Below are 25,375 nucleotides of genomic sequence, written 5' to 3'. Positions count from 1 at the left end.
TGGGAAAACAATAATAGGTGGAATTCATCGATGTCAGTGCTTTGCACACATTAATCTCATTTGACCCAGCTGAGAGCTGCACCGGGGGACATTACTGCCGCCATGTGCAGAGAAAACCTGGGAGAACAGAGAGGCTGAGCGTGGGTCGCAACCTGGGCATCTGACTCCACTGGCCGTGCTCCACTTATTCACTCTGCTGTGCTGCTCCCAAGAATGAAAACTCCCAACGAGGGCAGGAGGCTCTTCACCCAGCCGCTCCAGCCTCTCTGCCCACCGTCTCACCTCTGAAATGCAGGTCATGTCATTTGATGTCCTGGAAGGAGGTGTCTACACATCATCACCCCACAGTCACCCTTATCTAATGCCGGTTCCTGCACAGGTGACCTGAGAATGGTGCCTGAGGACCCCAAGAGAGTTGGCTACTCTCTCAACCAGATTAGCATTTTCTGACCCCAAAGCACAGCTGGCAAGGACAAAGAGAAAACTCAGAGGCCAAGTTCTATGAACCCCTCCAATCTGTGAATGGTCACTGAGCTCCAACAGACCCCTGGAGAGCCCTGGCCCAGAGGGGGCTGCGATGTGGAGCACCTTGACCTGGCCTCCTGGAAAGCACCAGGCCGCGGAGGAAACCCAACAGCCAATACAGCAACTTCTTCCACTCCTGGAGACGTTCCTTTTAACAAGCACGTTGCATTTCCTTACACCCCATGCATTAACCAGGGGCAAACAGTTCAGTAGGTGGTAAGGTTAATAGTGTGTGACTCGGAACTGAAGCACCCATCACAGGAACCCAGGCAGAGGCCCCTGTAGCCCCCTTTATCATACTGGAAATAAGCGATCCATTTCCTGGCCCATGCTGCTGACAGTCCCCACACTTAGGGAGAGTGTGTGGTTTCCCTTCAGGCCGACTGAAGTCATTATCTGGCACAAGATGATAAATTCTATTTTGGCATCTTGAAAACTAGTGTGGTCTTATCAGAGAGTTACCAGGAACAAATTTTCCACAGAGCCTGGGGCACACAGTAGCTTCCCCCAGATAAGAACCCAGACACTGGCTTATTTAGCATAAACTGAGCACCAGCAATCTCTTTGATTACCCATCAGAAGCAATTTTTAAAGCCAGATTAAAGCCACTCACCAGGAGATTTGCCTAAGGGCAGGAAACATTCTAAGAACTCATCTGTTGAGGGCTCTGCGTTAATTGAAGCTTACTGATAGCTTCTTATGCTTCAAAATGTGTGCTCAGAATGCACAGGCCAGTGCTCTTGGGGGCTGGGCAGCCAGCACCCTTCATGGGAACCTGTTCCCCCCTCTTTGTGGTCAGAGAGGGCAGGGAGGGCAGGGGTGCAGCTGCGGCCTGGGGCGGGCTGATTTGCTGCAGCCAGGGTCTGAGCAGATGATGACACAGATGGGTTCCTAAATGCATAGTTCTGAAAACACACAAGCGTGCACTGTGCATTGCTGAAAGGGAGGGAAGAAGCTGCCTGCAGAAAGCAGACATGAACCCTGTACTACAAGGCTTTCAGGAGACCAGAAAATCCAAAATGGTAAAGATGGAAAATTGCCATGAACTGAGACCATGACTAAGGCCAGGCCCGTTCTAAGCACTTTTCAGTTATGATTTCATTTAATCTGCACAGCAGCCTAGTGGGGGGGGGGGTCTGTCCCCTGTTTCATACATGAAAAAATCTTCCCAGAGAGGGTCAAGGCCACACCTGTGGATGAAAAGCAAGGTGGAGCTCTGCAGCCTGTCTCCTGTCACCTGCACTTGATGCTTCCACCCGCTCTCACCGGGACGGGTGCAGCAGCCCCTTCTCCCATCCTGTCTGGCCCTCTTCATCCTGTTCTCCTGACTGCAGCCACAGCAGTGGCTTAGATAAGAGAGTCTGCTCCTGTCACCCCCCGTGAAAACTACACTGGCTTCAGCTATGGCCCCTCATCCCCAGTCCCTCCTCTGACTGCAGCCAGGGCGCTCTGCTCCTCCCCAAACTTCCCATCCCTGGTTTTCACTTTCTCAGTGGCTTCCCTGGCCTTGGCTCCTGGGACTGATCTCCTTTCACAGGTCCACCTAGTGCCAGTCATGGGTGCCATCAATATGGTCAATGACCTTTCTCCCCTGACGTATAGTGGAGGCTGGGTCTTTGTCTCCTTTCCATATTGTAACCCCTGTGCCAGGCATGTAACTAAAACTTAATACAAGTTGTTGAGTATTGGAGGTATGAATGAATGAAAGGATGGATGGATGGGTGGAAAGAAGGACAAACAGATACACCTAAACCCAGATCAAGGCATTAAAATTGTGCCCGTAATCCTAGCACGCTGGGAGGCCGAGGCGGGTGGCCTCCAAGCTCACAAGTTCGAGATCAGCATGAGCAAGAGTGGGAGTGAGATCCATCTCTAAAACTAGCCGGGTGTTGTGGCAGGTGCCTGGAGTCCCAGCTACTTGGGAGGCTGAGGCAAAAGAATCACTTGAACCCAAGAGTTTAAGGTTGCTGTGAGCTATGATGCCACCGCACTTTACTGAGGGCAACAAAGTGAGACTCTGTCTCAAAAACAAAACAAAATCCAAACCAAGGATACTAAATATGCAGAACTGGGCTCAGCATTCATAGCTCAGTGAGTAGAGCGCTGCCACATATACTGAAGCTGGCGGGTTTGAGCCCGGGCTGGGCCTGCTAAACACAGACATGCAACAATGACAACTGCAACCAAAAAATAGCGGGGTGTTGTGGCAGGCACCTGTAGCCCCAGTTACTTGGGAGGCTGAGGCAAGAGAATAGTTTAACCCCAAGAGTTTGAGGTTGAGCTGTGATGCCACAGCACTCTACTGAGGGTGACATAGTGAGACTCTGTGTCAAAAAAAAGATTGGTGGTGCCTGTGGCTCAAAGGAGTAGGGTGCCAGAGGTGGCGGGTTCAAACCCAGCCCCAGCCAAAGAAAAAAAAAAGAAAAACTACAAAAAAAAAAAAAAATGCAGAAATGCTTCCAAATCATGATTGTTTCACTAAAAGATCAGGAAAGTTCTTTTCTTCCACGAAATCATAGCATCCCAGTAATTTATTCATCCAAACCTCTCAATACAGATGAGAAAACTGAGGCCCAGAAGAAAAGGCAAAGCATTTTTTTTCTAAACACTCCCGTGAAACAGTTGAGGTTAAGGAAACGATTCTCAACCACAAGTCACTGTGCGCACTGGTAGGTCTAATGAGCTAGGGCATGTATTGTGAGTAATTTTAAAGTATACAAGTCTGAATGATTTGTTATTTTCATAAATTACTATAATTCAAAAGATTAGAAGATGCCCACACACATCACCGTCATTCTTATTCATTGTACTCCAATGGAATTTCTGGAAAAGGAGAGCGCGGGTGGAATGACAGCCCGTGGGTTAGTTTTTCTCCTTCAAGCTCATGTTGAAACTTAATCCCCAATGTGGCAGTATTGAGAGGTGCAGCCTTTAAAAGGTGATTGGGTCCTATGCCCTCATGAATAGATTAATCTGTTCATAGAGTAATGAACAAATTAATTAATGGGTTGCCACAAGAGCGGGACTAGCAACTTCATAAGAAAAAGAAGAGAGACGTGAGCCAGCCCACTGAGCCCCTCGCCACGTGATGCCCTGTGCCACCGCGGGACCCTGCAGAGAGTCCCCACCAGTAGTAGGCCCTCACCAGATGTGGACCCTTAGCCTCCACACCCGCAAGAAATGACTTGTTTTTCTTTACAAATTACCCAACAGAACAGAGACTACAAGGCCTGAGGGGGACTGCAGCACCTGGTAACTCCAGGCCCGAATGCATGTCAGCTGTGGCAGCAGCTGGGGTGGGAGGAGATGAGCGGGGTCTAAGGGCGGGGGTATTCCCCAGCTCCCTAGTTCCTGCCATGGCCCTCCAGTTAGAGGTTTTCTCAACACTTCTGAGCTCTCAGTGAAATATGATGCTTCTGCCATTGTCTCTGACTCCTCAGAGTCACCCCCACAGGAGGGGGTGACATTTCGCTGATCAGAGAGACGGGGAGAGCTGGCCCCCAAAGTTCCAGTTTCCCTGCAGGTAGGGTTGGGCTCTTTGAGGTCACTGAGATGAGCCTGCCCACAATGCAGCCATATACCATGGGACGCGCTTACTGGGGCCAGCCCTCCTGTCCCTCGTGCCACGCTGCACCCACGAGCCTGGCACTGGGTGGGGAAGGCTGGCTCGGGGCTCCCTACCAGGAGCCCAATTTTGACATGTCCTTCAGCCCAGCCTTGCCTTTGATGGCGCTGGCTTTCTTATCTCTGCCTGACTCCAGCAACTATTTCACAGCTGACTTGGAATCTGGTGGGAAGGGATGTGCTTATTAATCCCATATGCCCCAATCGCGGTTTAGAGTTACTGAAGAGTTTTATTTCCCCACACATTTTGAGGCCTTGTCAACATCTGAATTGGCCATAGGCCATATTGTGCATAGGACTTTTCTTCAGAGCGAAGGCTGAGAGCCTGTCTAAAGAAAGAAAACTAAACTCCAGAAAGTCTTCAATCCTTCCTGACGAGAAATCAAAATATAGCTGGTTAATCTGGGGGCCATGGAGATGTTCACAATGACACAGCTAAACTTCTGCCAACTACCTAGCTGTTTTGCTGCCTTTATTCTTGCCCTTTGCTTTGTGTGTGTGTATTTTCTTTTCTGTTTAATGAATGGCATAAATAAATAAGTGAAGGAAAGTTTTCTTAATTGTCTTAATTGTACAGGCACCAGAATTGCTCACTCAGATTGACATCTACCTTATGGAATGCATCACCTGGAGACTTTAGGAAAGGAATATATTCCAACTAACTCCCACAGAAGAAAGAATTCTCATGTTAATAGGAGAGGAAAATGCCATACCTTGACAGTTGTAATATGGTATTTCATGGCAGAAGGTACGTCCTCAAAAACTTCTTTGCAACGCTAGCATCTGAGGTCCAGTCCATGGCATGGTCTTAACTTGCCCTAACAACCTTCCCTGTGCAGAGGCCTGGGAGCCCACTGACCGTGGGAGCACGGCTGGACCCAGCTTTGTATTTTTAATCTAGTTTGATATCTCCTGTGATCATTCTGCCATAGAAAAAACCAGTACATGGTGTGTGGGCAGCCCAGGCCAGAGATGAAAGCAAAGAACCTGTAGGTTCTACAGAGTTATGGAGGAGAGGGGTGTGCACATGTGGGTGGAGTGAATTAAACTTAAACATGTCTTTAATATTCCACCTGTACTTCACCATTGTAAGCAAGTATGAAATTTTATACAACTTCAAGGTCCAGGTGTCACTCCCCTTATGAGAGTCCATTATCCAGCAGAGTGTGGGGGATGGAGACAGGCAACTAAATTTCAAAGAAAATTTCAAAACTGTTGCTTAACCACTTTTTTCGGCAACCCTCTCCTGGGGTCCTAAAAGGCAGCGGAGTGGCCAAATTCTGTGATCCCCAGAGTGGTTGCTGGAAGGGGTTGCTGGATTGTTGCACATAAACACTTGTCATAGCAGAATGAACCCTGCATCTCTCATGTCCTTCAAATATGTCTAGGTACTGTCAGGGCAAAATACCAAGTGGTTTCTACGAGTTTCTGACATATAATAATTACGCTGATCATTCAGACTTTTCATAATGATCAAACACCAAAAATAAAACTACCATCTCATTAGAGAAGATATCTGTTTTTATTCACAATAAAGATCTTTCAAATTTTAATAAGTTTAAATCGAGGAATGTGCTATACTGTTTTCCTGAATATAAATAAGCCCTCACTAGTCTTTCACGGAAAAATACAAATTACAATTTTGCTTGTGTAATTGGATTCTGGTGGCATTTTTTTTTTTTTGATACCATGAGAAGGGTATTTTGAACAAGAAATAATGGCATTCTTTTTTTTTGAGATGGCCTTGCTCTATTGCCCAGAGTAGAGTGCAGTAGGAGCCTCAAACTCCTGGGCTCCAGAGATCCTCTTTCCTCAGCCTCCCGAATAGCTAAGCCAACAGGTAGTCACCACCACTCAGATCCTTTCTTGATAAGACTTCCAAAATCATTTTCTTGCCATAGCAAACACAGTACAAAACAGGGACCATAGAGCAAATGTCCCTTGATGTCTAGAATCTTCCAGAGAATCTGAGGCATCCTCTGAACAATAAGATGCCACCAGCATCTCCTGTTTGAGACTGAGCTCATGTGTACTGAGCTCAAAAATATGATGGTGTCTTTTAAGAATAAATCCCAGTTGCCAGCCTGTGTGGTTGAGATTTGTCTCTCTGTAATCCCATTGACCTAAATGGGAAGGAAAAGCCGAGGAGTCAGCATTACTGGAAGCCAGGCTGGTTCAATGTCAAAGACATAAAGACCATTCAGGCCGCTTCCCGGCACTAGCACAGCTGTACTGACAAGTTTAGGAAGATTAACTGCTGTCAAGGTTGGCACTGCGGGCCACAAAAAGGCTGCAAGCCTTGGTGATACAGGAGCTCTTGAGGGGAGACCAGAAATAGCATATGCCTGTGGTATCTTCTCTCTTATTCTTTTTTTCTAGAAGGGTCTCCACACCTCTCCAGGTGCCAGGTGTTTTGATGCATTCCCACTTAAAAGCAAATAAATTTGACATGGTGGTTTTTCGATGTTTTCAGAGAACCTGGGTTGGAAAATGTCCTATGAAGCATTATAAGAAGAGTTAAAATAATGGGGTGCTGGCCACTAAAAAAGGCAGCGGAAAGGGAGGCAGAGATCTCTGGAGACAGACAGCAACAAGGTAAGCCCTGCTGTTGCCCAGTTGAAGGCTGAAGAAAGTGGCCCAGGAGGGGTGTTCCACGCAGAATCCAACAGTCTCCCTGACAGGAGGAGATGAAGCTGGGAGCTGGGGAAACCAAGGCAGCTGGAGTTCCCAGGCAGAGCACCAGACAGGAGTGAGCTGCACAGAGAACTCCAGAGACAGACAAAGTCTATCTTGATCAACACACACGTACAGAAACCACCTGAGAGTAAAGGTTTAGGGGCAATAATCCTTGGAACTCACAGCTGGGAGTAGTTCCTGTTCCCCCCTCTGGGGTGGAAACCTTATAACCCATGTGGTATCTCTTAGAGTGCTAACAGGCATCCTCAAACTTTTTAAAGGGGGCCAATTCACTGTCCCTCAGACTGTTGGAAGGCCGGACTATGGTTTTAAAAAAAAACAAAACTATGAACAAATTCTTATGCACACTGCACATATCTTAATTTTGAAGTAAAAAAACAAATACAATCACACCGCCGCATGTGGCTTGCGGGCTGCAGTTTGAGGACCCCTGGGAAGGATCTTGCCTCCATAATGGGGAAGACTAATCCTCACCTCTGGTTCCACCTCACAAAGCAAGACCCAAAAGAATTAAGCTGTTCCAAATAACTGTATCCCAGAGCAAGCTTCAAGGATATTTATAGGAATACAAGAATATCCTGAAGCTAAAAGCTTAAAGTCTAGCATGCCAAGAAGCAGGAAAATCTGACCCACAATGGAAAGAAAAATCAAGTAATTTTTCCTGAGCCCAGAAATCACATAGATGATAGAATTCACCCACAAGGACATTCTAAAAGTATTAGAACTGCATCCCACATGGTCAGGAGGCAAGAGCAAAGGCTGAGCTTGCAAAGCTCAGAGGAGAGGAATGAAAAATACTCAAATCGGGGCGGCGCCTGTGGCTCAGTCGGTAAGGCGCCGGCCCCATATACCGAGGGTGGCGGGTTCAAACCCGGCTCTGGCCAAACTGCAACCAAAAAATAGCCGGGCGTTGTGGCGGGCGCCTGTAGTCCCAGCTACTCGGGAGGCTGAGGCAAGAGAATCGCTTAAGCCCAGGAGTTGGAGGTTGCTGTGAGCTGTGTGAGGCCACGGCACTCTACCGAGGGCCATAAAGTGAGACTCTGTCTCTACAAAAAAAAAAAAAAAAAAAGAAAAATACTCAAATCAAACTTCCAGAGGTGGAGCCTACAATGTCTGCAGTGAAAAGCACGCTGGGTGAGATTAAAGAATGACTAGCCACTACAGAGAAAAAGATCGGTGAATTTAACTATAAAATGCTCCCAAATGAAACACAGAATAAAAAAGACTGGGGGAAAAAAAGAAACAGAGCATCAGTGAGCTGTGGAACAACTTCAGGGGCTGAATACCGATGTATTAGGAGTCCCCAAAGGAAAGGAGGAGATAAAAAAAGGTTTGAAGAAATGATGATCGAAAAATTTCCAAATACGATATAAATTAGAAACCGACGTGTCCAAAAAAAATCTCATCTAACTCCAAACATAAGAAACAAGAAGAACCATTCACCAAGGCACTTCATAACCAAAGTGTTTACAACCAGTGCAAAGTATTAAAAGCAGTCAGACGAAAACAGAAGAGTGAAAGTAAGGATGACATCAATTTGCTTTTTTTTTTTTTTATTGTTGGGGATTCATTGAGGGTACAATAAGCCAGGTTACACTGATTGCAATTGTTAGGCAAAGTCCCTCTTGCAATCATGTCTTGCCCCCATAAAGTGTGACACACACCAAGGCCCCATCCCCCTCCCTCCGTCCCTCTCTCTGCTTTTCCTCCCCACCATAACCTTAATTGTCATTAATCGTCCTCATATCAAAATTGAGTACATAGGATTCATGCTTCTCCATTCTTGTGATGCTTTACTAAGAATAATGTCTTCCACTTCCATCCAGGTTAATACAAAGGATGTAATGTCTCCATTTTTTTAATAGCTGAATAGTATTCCATGGTATACATATACCACAGCTTGTTAAGTAAAGGGCTGAAAGAAAAAAACTGTTCACCTACAACTGTTTCCCTAGAGAATATATCTTTCTAAGATATGGCTGAAATCGAGATTTTCCAAGCAGACCCACACTTCAGGAAATGTTAAAGGGAGTCCATCAAGCAGAGACTACCTGAAAGATCAGGATGTACACAAAAGAACAAGGAATACCAGAAATCATGACTGTGCAGGTGAATGTAGTGTTTCCTCCTTACTATTTAATACTTATAGTAATAGAAAAAACTATGAAGACAGTAAAAAGATCAGTGATTGTCAGGGATTTGGGAGTGAGAGAGAAGGATGAATGTGTGTAGCACAGGAGATTGTTACCAGTTAACATCATCGTAACGACAGATACACAACCTCACCCACCTGTCCAACCCGCAGAACTCACATAAACTGTACTAAGTCGGGCGGCGCCTGTGGCTCAGTGAGCAGGGCGCTGGCCCCATATGCTGAGGGTGGCGGGTTCAAGCCCAGCCCCGGCCAAACTGCAACAAAAAATAGCCGGGCGTTGTGGCAGGTGCCTGTAGTCCCAGCTACTTGGGAGGCTGAGGCAAGAGAATCGCCTAAGCCCAAGGATTTGGAGGTTGCTGTGAGCTGTGTGACACCACGGCACTCTACCGAGGGCGATAAGGTGAGACTCTGTCTCTACAAAAAAAAAAAAAAAAAAAACTGTACTAAGTCTTCACTTAAGCGTCATCATTAGGTTTTGGAATCTATGACTTTTCACAAAACAATGTACAGCAAGTCCTCCAATAAATGTGTTTTGTTCTATGTCCTTTTAATATAACTTTGAAGAAAAAAGAATTCAATTTTGTTAGCCATTGTTTCACTGCAAGTTGCAGTTATCCAGAACCTGTCCCGGTCAGCTGTGGTGGCTCACATCTGGAACCCCAGCACTTTGGGAGGCCCAGATGGGAGGATTGTTTGGGACAAAGAGTTCAAGACCAGCCTGGGCAACATAGTGAGACCCCCGTTTTTACAAAAAGCTTAAAACTTAGCTGGGCATAGTGGCATGTGCCTGTCTTCCTGCCACTTGGGAGGCTGAGGTGGGAGGATCAGAGCGCCTAGGAGTTTGAAGGTAGAGTGTTTGAAGGTATGATCATTAGGTCCCGGCACACTAGCCTGGGTGAAGGGAGTATTACTGTATTCCCTTTGGTTACTACACTAGATGTTAAGTAACAGGAGAAACTACCCTGTTTCCCCGAAAATAAGACAGTGTCTTATTTTAAGGTGTGCTCCCAAAGATGCGCTAGGTCTTATTTTCAGGGGACGTCTTATCTTTCCTGTAAGTAGGTCTTATTTTCGGAGGATGTCTTATTTTTGGGGAAACAGGGTAGGTGGTGGAGTCCCATGGGAATGTACTATCTGCTCGATTTTTTGGTAAGCTAAAACTGCTCTAAAAATAGCCTATTCTTTGAAAAGTGTATATACATATTCGTATCATGTGGGTACCCCTAACATACCATGCCATCTAAAGAAACACAGCTGTCTCACAGGCAACTAAGAAAAGAGCTAGAATGAAACCCAAGAGAGAGAAAACAGGGCAGTTGTCTGCAGGTGGTAGGGGCATTGGCAGCTTCCTTTTTTTCTCCACTTTTCATTTTTCTCTGTGTTCCAAGTTGTTACAGTAAATAGGTATTATATTATGATGGAAAAACACTCCTCTTCCCTTCTTTTTTAAAGCTGTAAATGCTCGGTTGAAACCAGAGGAGCAGAAAGCAGACAACACACTTAATTCAGCACGATTTTCTTTTTCAGCCAGTGTCAAAAGTCAGGCACTCACTCGGTCCCTCCCTCCCACTCTCCTCGCTGTGTTTACTTCCTGCCAGGGACAAATAATGAGTCAGAAGCAGGACAGGGAGGGGTGGAGCTGCTCTGGGCTTTGCCGGACACACCCGGCTGGGCAGGAGCTTGGGATCTGTCCTGACCCTGAAGTTTGTTTGGAAGGAGCAGAGCGTGGCCTATTAGTAAACGCGGAGCTCAGGCATTTACAGCTGGCCCAGCCGCTGCTCCCAAGATGGATCAGCTTGTTTTGAGTTTTTTCTGTTTTAAAGAATTTACCCTGTTTATAGGAAAATTAAATTTTAAGGATTGATTGAAGTTTATTTTCGAATTATGGAGACCACAACACAAATACTTTTGGACACTTGAGTCCGCACAGCGATGTCTGGGTTTGGAGTGGCATCAAACCAAGCTGGATTCTAGTCCCAGCCTGCCAGTTCTGTCTGTGTGACCTAAGCAAGTCCCTTAACCTCTCTGAGTGGAGGTTTTCTCATATGGCCCCTTGGGTCATCTACAGTCATCTACACGGAGCTGCTGCAGAGATGATGTGTTCAGCCCTGGGCCCCCGGCCCCCCTTGAAGTGGACATATCCCACAAGTGTCAGTGGGATGTGAGGACTGGGAAACATCTGTGCTTTCGATTTGACATCCATTTCCTTTTTTTCAAACCATCTTTCTACCCTTACCCATTGCTGCTACTACTGAAGCACCAAAGAGGCTTTTGCTTGTTTGTTTTGTTTTTTTGAGACAGAGTCTCAAAAAGAGTTCCATGGCATCAGCCCAGTTCACAGCAACCTCAGACTCTGGGTTCAAATGATCCTCTTGCCTCATCTCCTGAGTATCTGTGACTACAGGCACCTGCAACAGCACCCAGCTAATTTTTCTATTTTTTGTAGAGATGGGGGTTTTGCTCTTGCTCAGGCTGGTCTTGAACTCCTGAGCTCAAGCAGTCCACTGGCCTCAGTTTCCCAGGGTGGCTAGGATTATAGGCATGAGCCATTCATCTGGCCCACCAAGGAGTTTTTGGTTGTAAGCAGGCGTTTGTCTTCTGAAAAAACCAAGAGTTTGAGCTTAACAAACACGCTACTTTTCCTATCTCCTATCTGTAAGGTAGCTCTGAAATATCCAATTCAAAAGGCCAATGATGGGCAGCGCCTTGTGGCTCAATGGGTAGGACCCCGGCCCCATATACCGAGAGTAGCGAGTTCAAACCCGACCCTGGCCAAACTGCAACAAAAAATAGCTAGGCATTGTGGCAGGTGCCTGTAGTCCCAGCTACTCAGGAGGCTGAGGCAAGAGAATCACCTAAGCCCAGGAGCTGGAGGTTGCTGTGAGCTGTGACACCACAGCACTCTACCTAGGGCCAATGAGTCTTACCCTAAATTGTGTCCTGTAGATCTGTAGTAATTACATCTGTTCCCTCTCCCGAAACTGTCTTTCCCACACCCACCCCTCTCCTACAAAGTTTTGAAGACTCAGCCCCAAGAAATCTCCCCTGAGAATTCTCCCAGTTCCCCCAGCAGAGCCATTCTGTCTCTCCCCAGTGTTCCCAGAGACCCCACCAAGAGCATTTAGCTTGTTCTAGAATTATTCATTTCCAGCCTTTCTCTGTGACTGGACTTCCTAGCATGTCTTGTTCATCATCGAACCTCTGGCCCAGCCCAGAACTTGATCTGAGGAGAGCAGTAGGCCCTTGTTTATTGAATGAACTAAGACGCCTAAGAAACTTCCTTTCTGGGGTGGACCGAGAAAAGATGGGGAGCTTAAGGTATTGGGCATGTGGCAGGAAGTGAGCTGTCCCTGAAGCAGAAATAACCCCGCTTTTCTTCCACGCGTGGCAGGCTCACACCACAGGGCACGCTCCTGCACACACGTCTGTGGCCATGGCTCCAACCTTACCATTTTCCACATCTCAGCGCATCGTCCCATCTTCCCATTTGTTCAAGCCAAAACTTCAGGAATCTTCCTTGATTCTTTACTCCTTCCTTCTAGAGCCAAATCCTTAGTAAGTGCTGGCATCACTAGCTCCAAAATATCTAAACTATTCAATAGTTCGTGTCCTCCAAGTCCAAAAACATACACAATATATCCATGGTGTTGAAATTTCTTGGAGAGGGGAGGGCAGTTGGGAATGAAATCTCTCTCAAAGTTCCTTTCAGGGAGTGGGGAGTAAGTGATAATGAAAATAAGGTTGAGAAAGCCTGCCCTAGTTCAAGGTCCTGCCTCATGCCACATCTTGCTGGGGTCCCACACGGGCTCCTTCTCTGACCCCTGGCTTGTTCACCACCATTGTCCGCTGGCCACCCAGAGGGCAGTCCACATCTCTTACCTTGGCCTTCAAGGCCCTGGCCTGGCTGATCTGCCCCTCTCACCTCCCCTCACTGCCTCACTGGTCTCCTTTTCTCTCACACACCCAATTCCTTCCTCCTTTGGTCCTTTGCACCGCCAGCCCTCCACCTGGAAAGCATGGTCGCCAGGATCCTCCGTACCTCCCTACTTTCTGTCAACCCAGACTCAGACCGGATATCACCTCCTTCCCCAACCATCTCACCCTGTGGGTCTCACAAGTTGAGGGTGCCAGAGTCCCCTTGGAGGGCTAAAAAACACAGATAAGCTGTTCCCACCTTGAGTTTCTGATTCAGATGAGTGGGGGCTGGGGCCAAAGAAACCCCACCTTGAGAACCTCGGACCTAACCTAAGGTAGCCAACTCCCCCTGTCACTGTCCGGCACCACACCTTACTTGGCATCTTGCTGTCTGACTCCCCCACTACTGAGCATTTTTATCCACCAGGGGTCACACCCCCTGGCTCATGTTGCCAGCTGCACCTCACTGCCCAACTCAGCATCCAGCACAGAATGGACACCAATAGATACTTGTTGAAAGAAAATAATAGAGGATGTGGGTTGTATGCTAATTATCCCCACATTCCGGGCCTGAAAATTTACCCAACAGCAAATGAAAGTTAAGCTCTCCTTATTAACCTGGGGTAATCCTAGTGTATGTCCCCCAAAGTTGCTTTATCCTAAGAACCACATGAGATTCTTAATAAAAACATAGATTTGGGAGGTCTCATTGTAAATCTGCTGGCTTAGACAGTTCAAGGGAGGGGTCAGGAAATGAGTTTTCCAGCTGGGCCCCAGGCAATCCTGGTGAGGTGCTTGTGGTGGTAGCCCAGGGTTCCAACGTTTCCCTGCTCTTATTAAAAATGCAGGTTCCTCCAGGCAAGCAATCCTGTTTCAGGACTTAGGAGGCATACACTTCCTGAACACCCAGGTAAATCTTATTTATTTATTTATTTATTTTCTTGGAGACGGAGTCTCACTTTATTGCCCTCGGTAGAGTGCCATGGTGTCACAGCTCACAGCAACCTCCAATTCCTGGGCTTAAGTGATTCTCTTGCCTCAGCCTCCCGAGTAGCTGGGACTACGGGCACCCACCACAATGCCCAGCTATTTTTTGTTGCAGTTTGGCCAGGGCCTGGTTCAAACCTGCCACCCTTGGTATATGGGGCAGGCACCCTACCCACTGTGCCATAGGCGCCGCCCCACCCAGGTAAATCTTATGATCAGGGGACACTGGGCAACCACTCCCCCATATGATTTTATTTACTTTTTTCCACCCCAATCCCAATCTGTTCCTATATTTAAATACAGTTTTGTTTTTTGGTTTCTGATTTTGAGACAGTGTCTTGCTCTGTCACCTAGGCAGAAGGGCAACGGTCTCATCATAGCTCACCAAAACCTGCAACTCCTGGTCTCAAGCAATCCTCCTGCCTCAGCCTCTCAAGCCTGGCTGATTTTTTCTATTTTTTGTAGAGACCAGGTCTTGTTATGTTACTCAGGCTGGTCTTGAACTCCTGACCTCCTGGCTTCTAGTGATCCTCCCACCTCAGCCTTCCAAAGTGCTAAAATTATAGGCATGAGCCACCACACCTGGCCTAAATATAGTTTTTGAGGCACAAAAATAAGAGTACCGGAACAAGCTGACCTCGCTGAGAAAACTTGCATAAATACCTCCAACCACCAAGAGGATATCATAGGATTTAGGGTCGTAACCTACAACTATCATCCCACTAAGCTGCCACTCCTCCCCACTGCCCTGAGCTGCGCCCAGGCCAGCTCGGCAGGGCTCCCAGCAGGCGAGGAGGTTCTTTCCTTCCCCCTCTCTCCACTGATTATAGTTTCCACACCCCAGCTCTCGCTTTGCTTGTCCCAGTGTCTAATACTGGATCTTTTGAGGATATTCTTGGTCCAAAACCTTAGCATCTTTTTAAACCCCACCTCATCTGCTCCACCCACACAGGCACCTGCTTCTGTGGCTTCTTCCTTGGGATTGAATCCTGGCTATGAGGATGGATGGCCCTTTCTACCCGTTCCTGCTCTTTCCAGCAACACCCTTCACCCCTCTAGTGCACCAGCTAGGCACCCCTAAATTCACCTTCTCATCTCTTCCCTTGCAATGCATAAGCCCTTGTTTAAAACCACACAAACCACCATCCACAAAGCGCTTCCCTGCCTTCCTTTTACCTACAGCACAAATTCTTAAACCCTCCCTTGCCTGGGACATAAATTCTCCTCAACCTGGCCCAGCACCTCCAGCCTCGTGTTCAGTGAAGGCCCACCTCCCGTTGTGCCCACCTCTTGTTCAGGCCCAGAGGGGGCCGGTCAGGAATCCCGCCCCTACTGAAATGGTCTCTGTGGACTGCCCCTTTCACCCAAGTTTCCCCCACCCCTGCCTGGAGATTCTCCTTGTCTACTTCAGTCCCCAGGAAAGGCCTCTTCTGAACCACACAGCATCAGGCTATGGCAGTCACACAGCTGTGTGACATTAATGCAGCTGCCCTCAGAGTGTGGTCCCTGGACCACAATGCTTGTACCTGGGAACTTGTTAGAAGTGCTCATTCTCAGGCCTCACCTCTGACCTACTGTGTTTCAACCAGCCTTGCAGGTGGTTTCAATGCAGTTCAAGGTGGAGAACTGCTGGATAAGGGCTAAGACTGAAGGCTATTCATTTTCCACTCTCCCTCCTTCAGGAACAAAGGTGCCAAAAATTGACCTAGGAATCCCTCGGGGACACTCCCAGAGGAAAGTCATTTCTGAGTTACTTGCCACGCATGGCCTTCCTCAGAAGGATGAGCAAGTGTGATGTCGAAGCATAGGAAATAGCCAATGTCCAGCCATTTTTGACCTACGACAAGGGTAATTTCCTCTAGTGCAACCTAATAGTTCCATTATCAGGGGAAAGGCCATATGATAAAATCACTCATGTTCTGAGGGTTAAAAAGGAAAATTCTGTCTAATCCCTGGTTGTTGGTGCCCAAGGAGGGTGGGCCAGGAACCAGCCCAGACAGGGATGGTGCAGGGATGGACATCACTGAGGCTTCTGTAGGGTTCGGACCATGCTGGGCTAAGTTACAACAGCGCCACCACGTGGTACTTATGAAGCAGGGCAGTCGATGGGACCCGCCGTGTGCTCTCCCTACTTTAGGTGAAGAACATATCCCCTTTAGAAATGCATAAGCCCCACGTTCCTGTATGATTCAGGGAGAACAATGAACTGTCTCCTGCTAAGGTAGATTACAGAATGCTGCAAGCCTCAGTTTCCTCATCTGTTCAGTGAAGATAACATGCAGGCAGAGGGACAACTTTGGAGACATTTACGTGGCCATGTACTCTTCCATGCCTCCGTGTCCAGCAGCAGCCATTGCAGACCTCTCTGTGTTTCCTATCCCTAGAGTTTTCACAAGTAGAAAACAGAAACAGTTCGAGGTCACTTTTCCTCCCACCTTCATTAACAGAGACCTATATCCTTTGAAAAAAAAAAAATGCTGGTTGTCCAATGAGGCCAAGGGAGAAGGCAGATGCCTTTGAGGATGAGGAGAGGACAGAGAAAGGGCCTGGAGAGTGGGACCATCTGAGAGTCCCTCCTGCTCCAAGACTGTGTCCTCAGGCCCAGAGGGGGTGAGCAGGGAAGAGGCCAACCCAAAGGGAAGGGCCATGGGCTTCCAGGCTCACCAAGGTGTCCATGTGCCCATGGTGGCAGGAGGCAGCACAGTCACGGGGCCCCAAGGTGGACAGCACAGTCAACTTGTGGGCCACCGAGCACCACAGTTGGGGTACTGGCCTCAGAGCACCACAGTTGGTGTACTGGCCTCAGAGCACCAGGCTCAGGAGAGTGGAGGCCCAAGGGTGGCTGCTATGGGCATCTTCTCCAACCTGGCAGAGTAAGGACTCAGAATTAGAACCGAATTGGTTTAAGAAAATACAATTTCCTATTGTACACATAGAGCATCTGGCATAGTGTCTGGCACCCGTGTGCAGAATGAATGTTCAGCGCCATGGTTATCGTTCTTATTGACGCTACACATGCAAGGGCCAGCCCGTGAGGAGCGAGGGACTCAGGACTCATGGTAAACCCTGGACAGGAGAGCCCTGAGGCCTGCTGATAGTTTCTGTGTGCATTAGTACAGGGCCTGCACTACAGACATGCACACATTTGTGGAGGGGATTCGGGTTTTTAATTGTGGACAGGAAGTTGCTTCTCTGGGCTTGTTCTTAGAAGGCATCGCTCTTATGCTCAATTTGCATGCCAGTGGGAGGCGATTCTTCTTCAAAGGAAACTAATAATTGACTATCACTGAAGAACAAGCAACAAAAGACCTTTGAGCTGTGACAACTCTTCAGTCCAGTTGTGATGCAGGCCTCCCACAATTCCCAGGCCTTTTAGGAGATGCCAGGACCTCAGAGAGAAGGACAGAGAAGAGCTGGACCCCAGGTCTCTGCCAGCAGCAGCCTCCGTTGTGTGGGATTCCAGAAAAGATGGACCCAGCACTGGTTTCATGGTCATCCAGAACCACTTTAGAAGTCTAGTTAGAATCAAATATCAAGACCTCTATCCTGTTACCCTGATAAAAAGTTCATGAAAGTTCGCAAAGGAACAGCCACCACCTTTAGCAGAGCACAGGGAATCAAAGGTGCTGTTTGAGGAGGCATCATTCTGTGATGTGATTGCCTCAGACAAAAAAGAACACTCTGCCCCCGTTTGTTTGCCATTTCTCTAAAGAAATCTACCACACCTGCCAAGAGGTTCCAAGTGCCTCTGTACAGCCGGAGCCACCCAGAACATAATGCCCCAGGCAGGGACATTCCTGCCACCAGGGGTCGCTCTTACTCACCCAAAGCTAAACAATGTCACTTGGAGTCTTAAGGTTGTGAAAAGCTATTACCAAGTGCGTGGTGACCAAAGTTTCACTGTCTGTGAACTCCCAGGAGCTAGGCTTCAACTATTTGGGAGGCTTTCTCTGACCAGATCCAAGGCCTGTTTGTGAGTTGAACCCACAAGCGATTATGAGCAGCCTCCAGGGTGCCTGGCTTGTGTCCATGCCAGAGACTGCGTGCTCAGGTGTGCTGGCCCTCTGCTTGTGAATGCCCCCAAAGCCGTGGGTGCAGAGCACACACGGAAAGAGGTCCAATGGAGAGCCACGGCAGGGAGACCGGTGAGGACCCATGACCAATGGGCCCCCTGTGCCCTGGCCACATCCCACGCCCACAGCTGATTTCTGGAATTCACCCACCAACCTCCCTGGGACTGAGGGCTTGGGTGGCTCCACTCATTGTTCTCTGAGTCCTGTTTCCATGGTCCAGTGCTCACACTGGCCCCTATGCTGGGACACAGACCCCACTTAACCATAGATCAGACACCCTGATAAGCCCCTTGGAAGCCTTGACCTTTTCCATTTTAAGTTATGACAATGAAGATAATCTGGAGTGTGGCTAGAATGAAAGTCTATAATTATTAATTTTATTGTTGGGCAGAAAAACCAGTATTAATTTTCCAGTCATGTGGACCTAGCCAGTCACAAAGAGGTCTATGAACTACTCTTTAAAGGTCTCACCTGAGGCGACCCTAGCATGGGTTTTGGGGTCCATTTTCTAAAGCAAACAGTGCAAAGCAAATGCAGAATAGGCAGTGAGCTGGCCAGGCCTTGGGCTCGTCAGTCGTCCTGAGCTGACCCCTACCTGGACAAATCTCCACTGTCAGGGTTTCCAGGTGTGTCCTGCTGCTTCCTCTTCTGACCGTTCCCAGGTGGTTGCACAGACCTTGGACTTTGAGTTAATGATGTTCTCTAGGCCAGAAGAAAGAGAAATTGGGAAGGAAGTCAGATGGGAGTCTGAAAACACAAAAACCTTTATCCACAGGCCTCTGACCACAGCATTCAAGGTTAAGGTTGTTCATTTGCTTCATGATAGTATGAAGCACCCACTATGTGCCAGACTGAGCTGGGCTTCGAGGCTATATGGGGAGCAACACAAGGTGGCCCCTGTTCTCGTCTAGTGGTGAAGAAACACAGTTAGACAAGCAGCTCCAACTAAGCAGGAAACCAACACTGGGGACACCTGCCCTACTTTGGGGTCATTTGTTCCTAGGGGAAGTGGATATTTAAACTAAGACCTGTTAAGGGTCCAATTTGTTTGTAGCACCACTTAGATGAAAACTCACTTTCCTTCCCTCACCCGAGGGGGGTTTGCATACCAGAATTCAGCTAGAAATCTAAACAAAACAAAACAAAAACCAACTGTGGGAGGAAAATGATGAGCCTTTGGGAACCCGACCCCACCCTTCTGCGATCCTAACTGCTTGAGAGTTGTCACCTTTTCTTTCACAAGGAGCTTATCCACCAGTTAGTTGATTTTTCAAACCAAGATGCAAATAGAAGGCTCAGACAAAATTTCAAATTGCAGGACAGAAAGATAAAAGATTTTTTAAAACTGCAAAAGTTGCTCATTTTAGGATAATATAAAAATCAGCAGGGGGACAGGGCTTTTGCAGGTCCTATTTCCAAAGGCAGTGGTTGTCTTTCACCCAGCAGTGGCCCTGCACTCCCTCCCACAAACAACACATGCTCCTGGGGTTGGGACTGTGTCTGCCCCCTCTTAGGAAACCCTGCACGATGCCACTACACCAGCAGCGCCATCCCGTTCCTTCTTTTGAAGACTGTTCACCCACCTCTCTGTCCCTGAGTTTCTTATGGAAAATGCCAATTATAGTGCTCCACACCCCTGCCCACTGGAGTGTGCACCAGGCTTGGGTCAAGCCAGGACTTTCCATAGGACTCCAGAAGAAGCAGAGCAGCAGGAACCTGCTGGCAGCTTCTGTAGACTGTGAAAGCAGGAGTTACCCACAGCCTGTTTCTAGCCATTGTGGAAGGGGCAGACCATGGCAAGAGAGCAGAACGGCCAGTGCAGAAAAGCTGAGATCTGAGGCAGAGAGGGGTCCTGGTCAGGGCAAGGCTTCGGTCCAGTTCCTTCTGCCCTGTGTGTCCAGGGGCCGTATGATGAGGCCTTCCTTACATTTCCCTTTTTACCTTAGTTGTTGCAAGCTGGATTTCTGATCCTCACAGCCAAGAGTTTACATCATTGATCACCAGATCTTGGGTGGAAACAAGGCATTCTATGAATAAGCAAGTTTGAGAGGTGCTGCCTTACTTAGCCCCCTTTTAGAAATTTGTAGTGCACATGAGCATGTGAAAGGTTCTGAGAAGTTCTACAGAAAAATTACTTTTTGAATTTTGATTCAGAGTTTCCTCAAATTTTTTGATCACAGGATTCTCAGTTTATGAACCACCTGTTAACATCTCATAAAACCAGTGTGACATGGAACTTCTAAAGATGGTTAGCACAAGAACTCCTTCCTTTCTACCTTGCTTAAATCTTACAAGATGATCCAATCCATGGAACAGGACAGTCTGTAGCCTGTGGGGCACCTTTGGAATATTGGAAGCTGGGCCAAGTGCGTGGCTTTTGAGCAGACAGCAGCTTTGTGAGAATTGGAAGCAATTTCCTGTTCCTCCAGGGGATGCCTCTCAGACCTAGATGCACTGCTTGTTGGGCATTTGGAGGGGAGGCTGAGACCTGTAAGTGGCAGTCCCTATCTTTGATGGGTTTTCGTCTTAGGGGGGATGCTGGGAGCCAGGCTAGGGGAGCCTCCCGGCTTCCCAGAGTTCCCCATGGCTTCCCACTCCTTGTTGCCAGAAACCTTCTTTGTCCCCCAGGGGCATTGTTCCCCACATGGCTCCAGAGAGAGATCCACTCTGCCCTACCCATCACTGGGACTAGTCCTCTCCTGAACCACCCTGCAGAACTCACCAGTTGGAACCATGGACCCTGATACAGCCAGATTTTTTTTTTTTTTTGATAAATATCTCATTTCACTCAGGCCTTCTGAAATATATTGTACTCATTGACATGTTGGTTCATTCAATCATCCAAGAAACCTTCATCTAAAGCCTTCCCCACGTGGCAGACCTGGTGCTAGAAGGAGCCACAGCCACGAGAAAGATGCCGTCCCTTTCAGCACGCTGCTCACAGTCCAGGAAAGCAGACCCCAGTCCTACGACTGCAGGGCTGTGAACACACGAGGCACCCAAAGGGGAGACCAAGTCTGGCTCCTGCCTGGGGTGCAGCAGACAGCCCCTAGGTCCCCAGAAAAGGGAAGATCTATACCTACCAAGCTCTATCAACCTCTACCTGGGGATTTTATAAATTCATTCTGGAATTTCTATAGGATGTTTGAGTGCGAATCATCTGCCCAGTCTGTAGCCAGGCTCTTCTTGAGCCTGTAAATCTTCTGTTGGATGGGCTCCCCTCCCAGTGCCTTTCTCTGAGTGGTCAGCTATCTGTGTTCATCCAGTTGTGTCCAAAGGTAAAACATCAAAGGTAACTCACTTCTCAGGGGTCCATACATTCTAGTGCTAACCTGAGTACTATAATCAGAAAATACTCCTTCATTTCAGTAGAAAGACAGAATGGGTGTGGGGGTGGGCAAATAAAACAACAATAACAGTAACAGCTTCCCTTTATCCAGCACTTACTAAGTGCCAGGCACTGGGCCAATATTGCTTCATGAATTGTCCCACTGAATCCTCACAACAGTTTTATGAGGAAGATGCTATTTGTGTTTCTGTTTTAGAGGTGAGGCTTTGAAAGGGTAAGTAGCTTGGCCAGCATCACACAGCAATGGGAGTCTGTACTGAGCCGATTGAAATCTCTGATTTCAGAGCAAGGACAGGGCATCTCCATTCCATCCCTTCAAGAGGGAGCCGCTGGAGAAGTTGGAGAGAGCTGGACTGACTCCTGCCCTGCCAGGGGCTGCTGAGTCTGGGCTGCTTTGACCTCCAGGCTGGCTGGACTATTCCTTTAATGAAACCCCTGCCCTGGCCGGAGGGGACTGTGCCTCCAAGAAGGAAATCATCCCTCCAGGATGGCATCAGGACAGTGCAAATTTTAAATCACCGTAAATTCAGACTCTATAAAGTGGCCTTAACTCTTCAGAGGAAGGTTCTTTATATAATATAAATCTTTGGATGCATGGTTTTCATATTTTACTATAATGCATGAATCCCAGTACAGAATGAATGGCATTTTAATATCAGGGTCATTAATTTTTCACTTTGTAACCCAATTCCTGCTTGTCTGACCTTCATGCAAACCTCAGCTCCTAACACCTGAGGCCAGGCCACCCTTTCAATCACTGCCTGGTCTGCAGTAAAACACTCTGCAAATAATTTAACAGATAAGTCCCCTGCCCTGCATTCCATGAGTGAGGTTTCTGAAAGTAATTCTGGGAACACAACCACGTCTAACAACCCAGACAGATGCAAACAACAGATGGAATAAGGAGACAGATCTTTGCTCTAACTAAAGAGGAAAAAAGAGACCACGTGCTTCATTTCCTCAGGCAGAGGGAATAAAACATGGGCTCAGATTCTTCTTTGAAAATGAAAAAAGGCAAGCCTTTCTCCAGTTTCAGTGCCCCCCTCATCCTAACAAAAAACTAGTCTGCAAGAAAGATCCCATTCTCTGCCGCAGAAACCTATCAGGATGGAGCGAAAAGAAAAGCGACAGACCTATCTGTGTGGATGGCACATTGCCCTTTCCAAAGCACTTTGACATTTATCTAATTCTTATAAAATCCCCATGCGCTAAATAGGCAGGTAAAATAATGTTCTCTATTTTCCAGATAACGAACAGAAAGCGAATTGCCTTCTGCCTTCTGCAAGTCTCCTGCCTTGAAGTTCAGAGCTCTTTCCACAAGAATAATGACAGTTCACACTTGCATAGCACTCTTCCTTCTACAATACCATGCCAGCAAACTTATTACTACCAACACTTCCTAAGGGCCAAGAACTGTTTCTTTAAGCACTTCACATCTTTGAACTCACTTGTCCTGGAACGCTATCTTACACTGAGCACAGAGAGGTTAAACTACTTGCCCACGGTCACACAGCTTGGAAGTGTTTGGCCGTGGATGATGAGGTTCCATTGTTTGTGCTCTTGATCAGGGTTTGGACCTGGATGGTGTGGGTCCAATGTCTGGGCTCTTGACCCCTGCCTTATGCTGCTTGGCCACACAGTGGAAATTGTCACTATGATCTCTCCCATCTTGTTGCCACACTCCAAGTCACTACAGCAGCTGGACATTTGTGAATAATGTGGTGCAGGAGCCTAAATTTAAGGCCCAGAATAGCACCTGGCACAGAAGAGGCAATCCATAAATATTTGTTGAATGTACGAAAAACAGATTATTCTCGTTTAGTCTGGTAGCTACTTCTGCAAACTGTGGGAAGTACTCTCGGCCCTAGGGGCTCTCACTTCTGCCACATTTCCTGCAGTGTCTTTGAATCCCCCCTTCCCGTTTCCCCATCCTAGCAACAGTCCTGAGCCCTGTTGCTTACTGGAATCCAAGGGACTGTTGTGTCAACAGGCATCACTGCAAAACAGCATGCATTTCTAAAGTTACCCTTTACTCTTCCAGATTGCGGGCTGGAAAAATAATTGGCAATCCACACATGACACTTGAACTTGCCCAGTTGCTTCTTCAAATCTTTGCTGTCATTCCTTAGTAAATAAACAGCCTTTCTTTGGCTCTGGAATAGTCCAGAGTCTTGAGTATATTTTAAGGCAATCTTTAAACAGTTACAACTTTCCAGCCCTAAAAACGTAAACTGTGAGGAACTAAAGCACTTCACCATTAAAAAAAAAAAAAAATCCACTGGGGCGGTGCCTGTGGCTCAAGGAGTAGGGCGCCGGTCCCATATGCTGGAGGTGGCGGGTTCAAACCTAGCCCCGGCCAAAAACCACAAAAAAAAAAAAAGAGAAAAGAAAAAAAATCCACTGACCTTACCTCTTAAATGTGCTCCGTCTCTCTAGACCATCGCTCACTGGTCATATCAATGGAATTAATTAAACCATGCTTAATTAACATGGTTAGATCATGACCAGAGTGTCTGATCAAGTCACCCACTCTTTGAGTGAGTTTCTTAGGAGCAGCGGGACTGCAGGTGAATGCTGGGAAGTGGACCAAAGGTCATCCCCATGGCATTAGGAATCGGATTTCAGCAACAACTGCCCGGCTGACCAAATATGGAGGATGAATGCATGCTCTGTGCCACAGCCAGCGGGCTGCTCATCTTCCCTAGCAGGGGAAGGCAAATGCTCACACGGGTTCTGCTAGATCATCCCAAATGTTTCTTCACCTCTAAGGTGAACACAAGAGATTGAAGAGGCTCACTAATGCGGGCCTCAGGGGACACCCCAGCCTATCCAACAAAGGAAAGGCTGCAGGCAGGGAGGTTCAGCCTCCCCCAAGTGGAACACAGCCTCATAGAGCAGAAGAAATGAACAAGCTTTGGAGTCAGAGAGAGCTGGGTTTGAGTCCCCACTCTTCCCTTAAAGATGAAGACAAGAACTTAATAGAGTTGGCAGTGTGATTTGGATAAGCCACCTGTGGGTATTAGGCTATGTTGTGCTGCTATAAAGAAATGCCTGAGGCTGGATGATAAATTGTATTTGGTTCACAGTTCGGCAGGCTGTATGAGGGCATCTGCCAATCTCTGCTTCTGGTGAGGAATTCAAGGAGCTGCCAGTCAAGGCAGGAGGTGAGGGGGAAGCAGACATGTCACCCAGCAGGAACAGGAGCAAAGAGAGGGAGGAGGAGGAGCCTCTTTTAAATAACTAGCTGTCACATGAACTAATAAGTGAGAACTCACTCTCAGGAGCAGGGCTCCACACCATTCCTGAGGGATCTGCCCCCATGACCCAAACACCTCCCACTCGCCCCACCTCTTACACCAGGGATCAAATTTCAACATGAGGTTTGATGAGGCCGAGCATCCAAACCATGTCATCATCTCAAGACAAAAGCAATTAATAGCATCTTCAGAAGATGCATCTGGCCAAAATCTAGAGCTGCGCCGTTCCCACACTCAAGTAATTGTGCTGGTGGAAATGATCACCAACCCTTGCACAGCAGAGGCCGTGGGAGCTCGCAGGTCACAGTAAAGAAGCTGTCCACTGTTAAGACATTGAGTTCATGCTGTTTGATTTTTCTTCGCTCAATTTCTTTCCCATTCAACACAGTTAAATCGTCCCAGATGCCCCCGACAGCTAGTGGAATGTCAGAAAATATCGCCTTCTCCAGCACTGGCCTCATGCTGTCCTGGGGTTGAGCATCTTGGGTTCCTCAGGAACTAAAGAGCGTACCTTGAAGTTAACCTTAGAGCACCAAGCACAGCTATAAGCATTTACGGGCTTTTTTCCTTCAAGTAAAATAGTAACAACACAGTATCTGAGCAGCCTGCAGAGTATGGCTCAGCACCTTTCTTGGCGAGCAGACCCCCGGGGCAGTCAGTGTAGCCCAAATCCTCCTGTCCTCCTGGTCCTCTGTTCGTGGGATATCAGCAAATTTGCACCTAAGTTCACAGTGCTAAGGAATCTCCTTCAGGAGCAAACCTCAGCCCAGGCTACATCTTGCACACTGAGCAG

The 25,375-nt window shown here is 47.6% G+C and overlaps 1 protein-coding gene across 11 annotated transcripts in view; it reads right to left on the bottom strand.

Moving 5' to 3' along the window:
- TACC2 (transforming acidic coiled-coil containing protein 2) overlaps positions 1–25,375 on the bottom strand; it is a 219,412-nt gene that overhangs the window by 157,558 nt on the left and 36,479 nt on the right. For all 11 annotated transcript variants that reach the window (XM_053583970.1, XM_053583974.1, XM_053583971.1 and 8 more), the window contains one exon: positions 18,572–18,678. In XM_053583970.1, the coding sequence (XP_053439945.1) occupies positions 18,572–18,678 (107 nt within the window). The remainder of the gene's footprint in view (positions 1–18,571; positions 18,679–25,375) is intronic.

Source organism: Nycticebus coucang, chromosome 3, assembly GCF_027406575.1.
Source record: "Nycticebus coucang isolate mNycCou1 chromosome 3, mNycCou1.pri, whole genome shotgun sequence".
Taxonomy (NCBI): Eukaryota; Metazoa; Chordata; class Mammalia; order Primates; family Lorisidae; genus Nycticebus; species Nycticebus coucang.
Note: the sequence above shows the minus strand (reverse complement) of the source record. Positions and strands in the feature narration are given on the sequence as shown.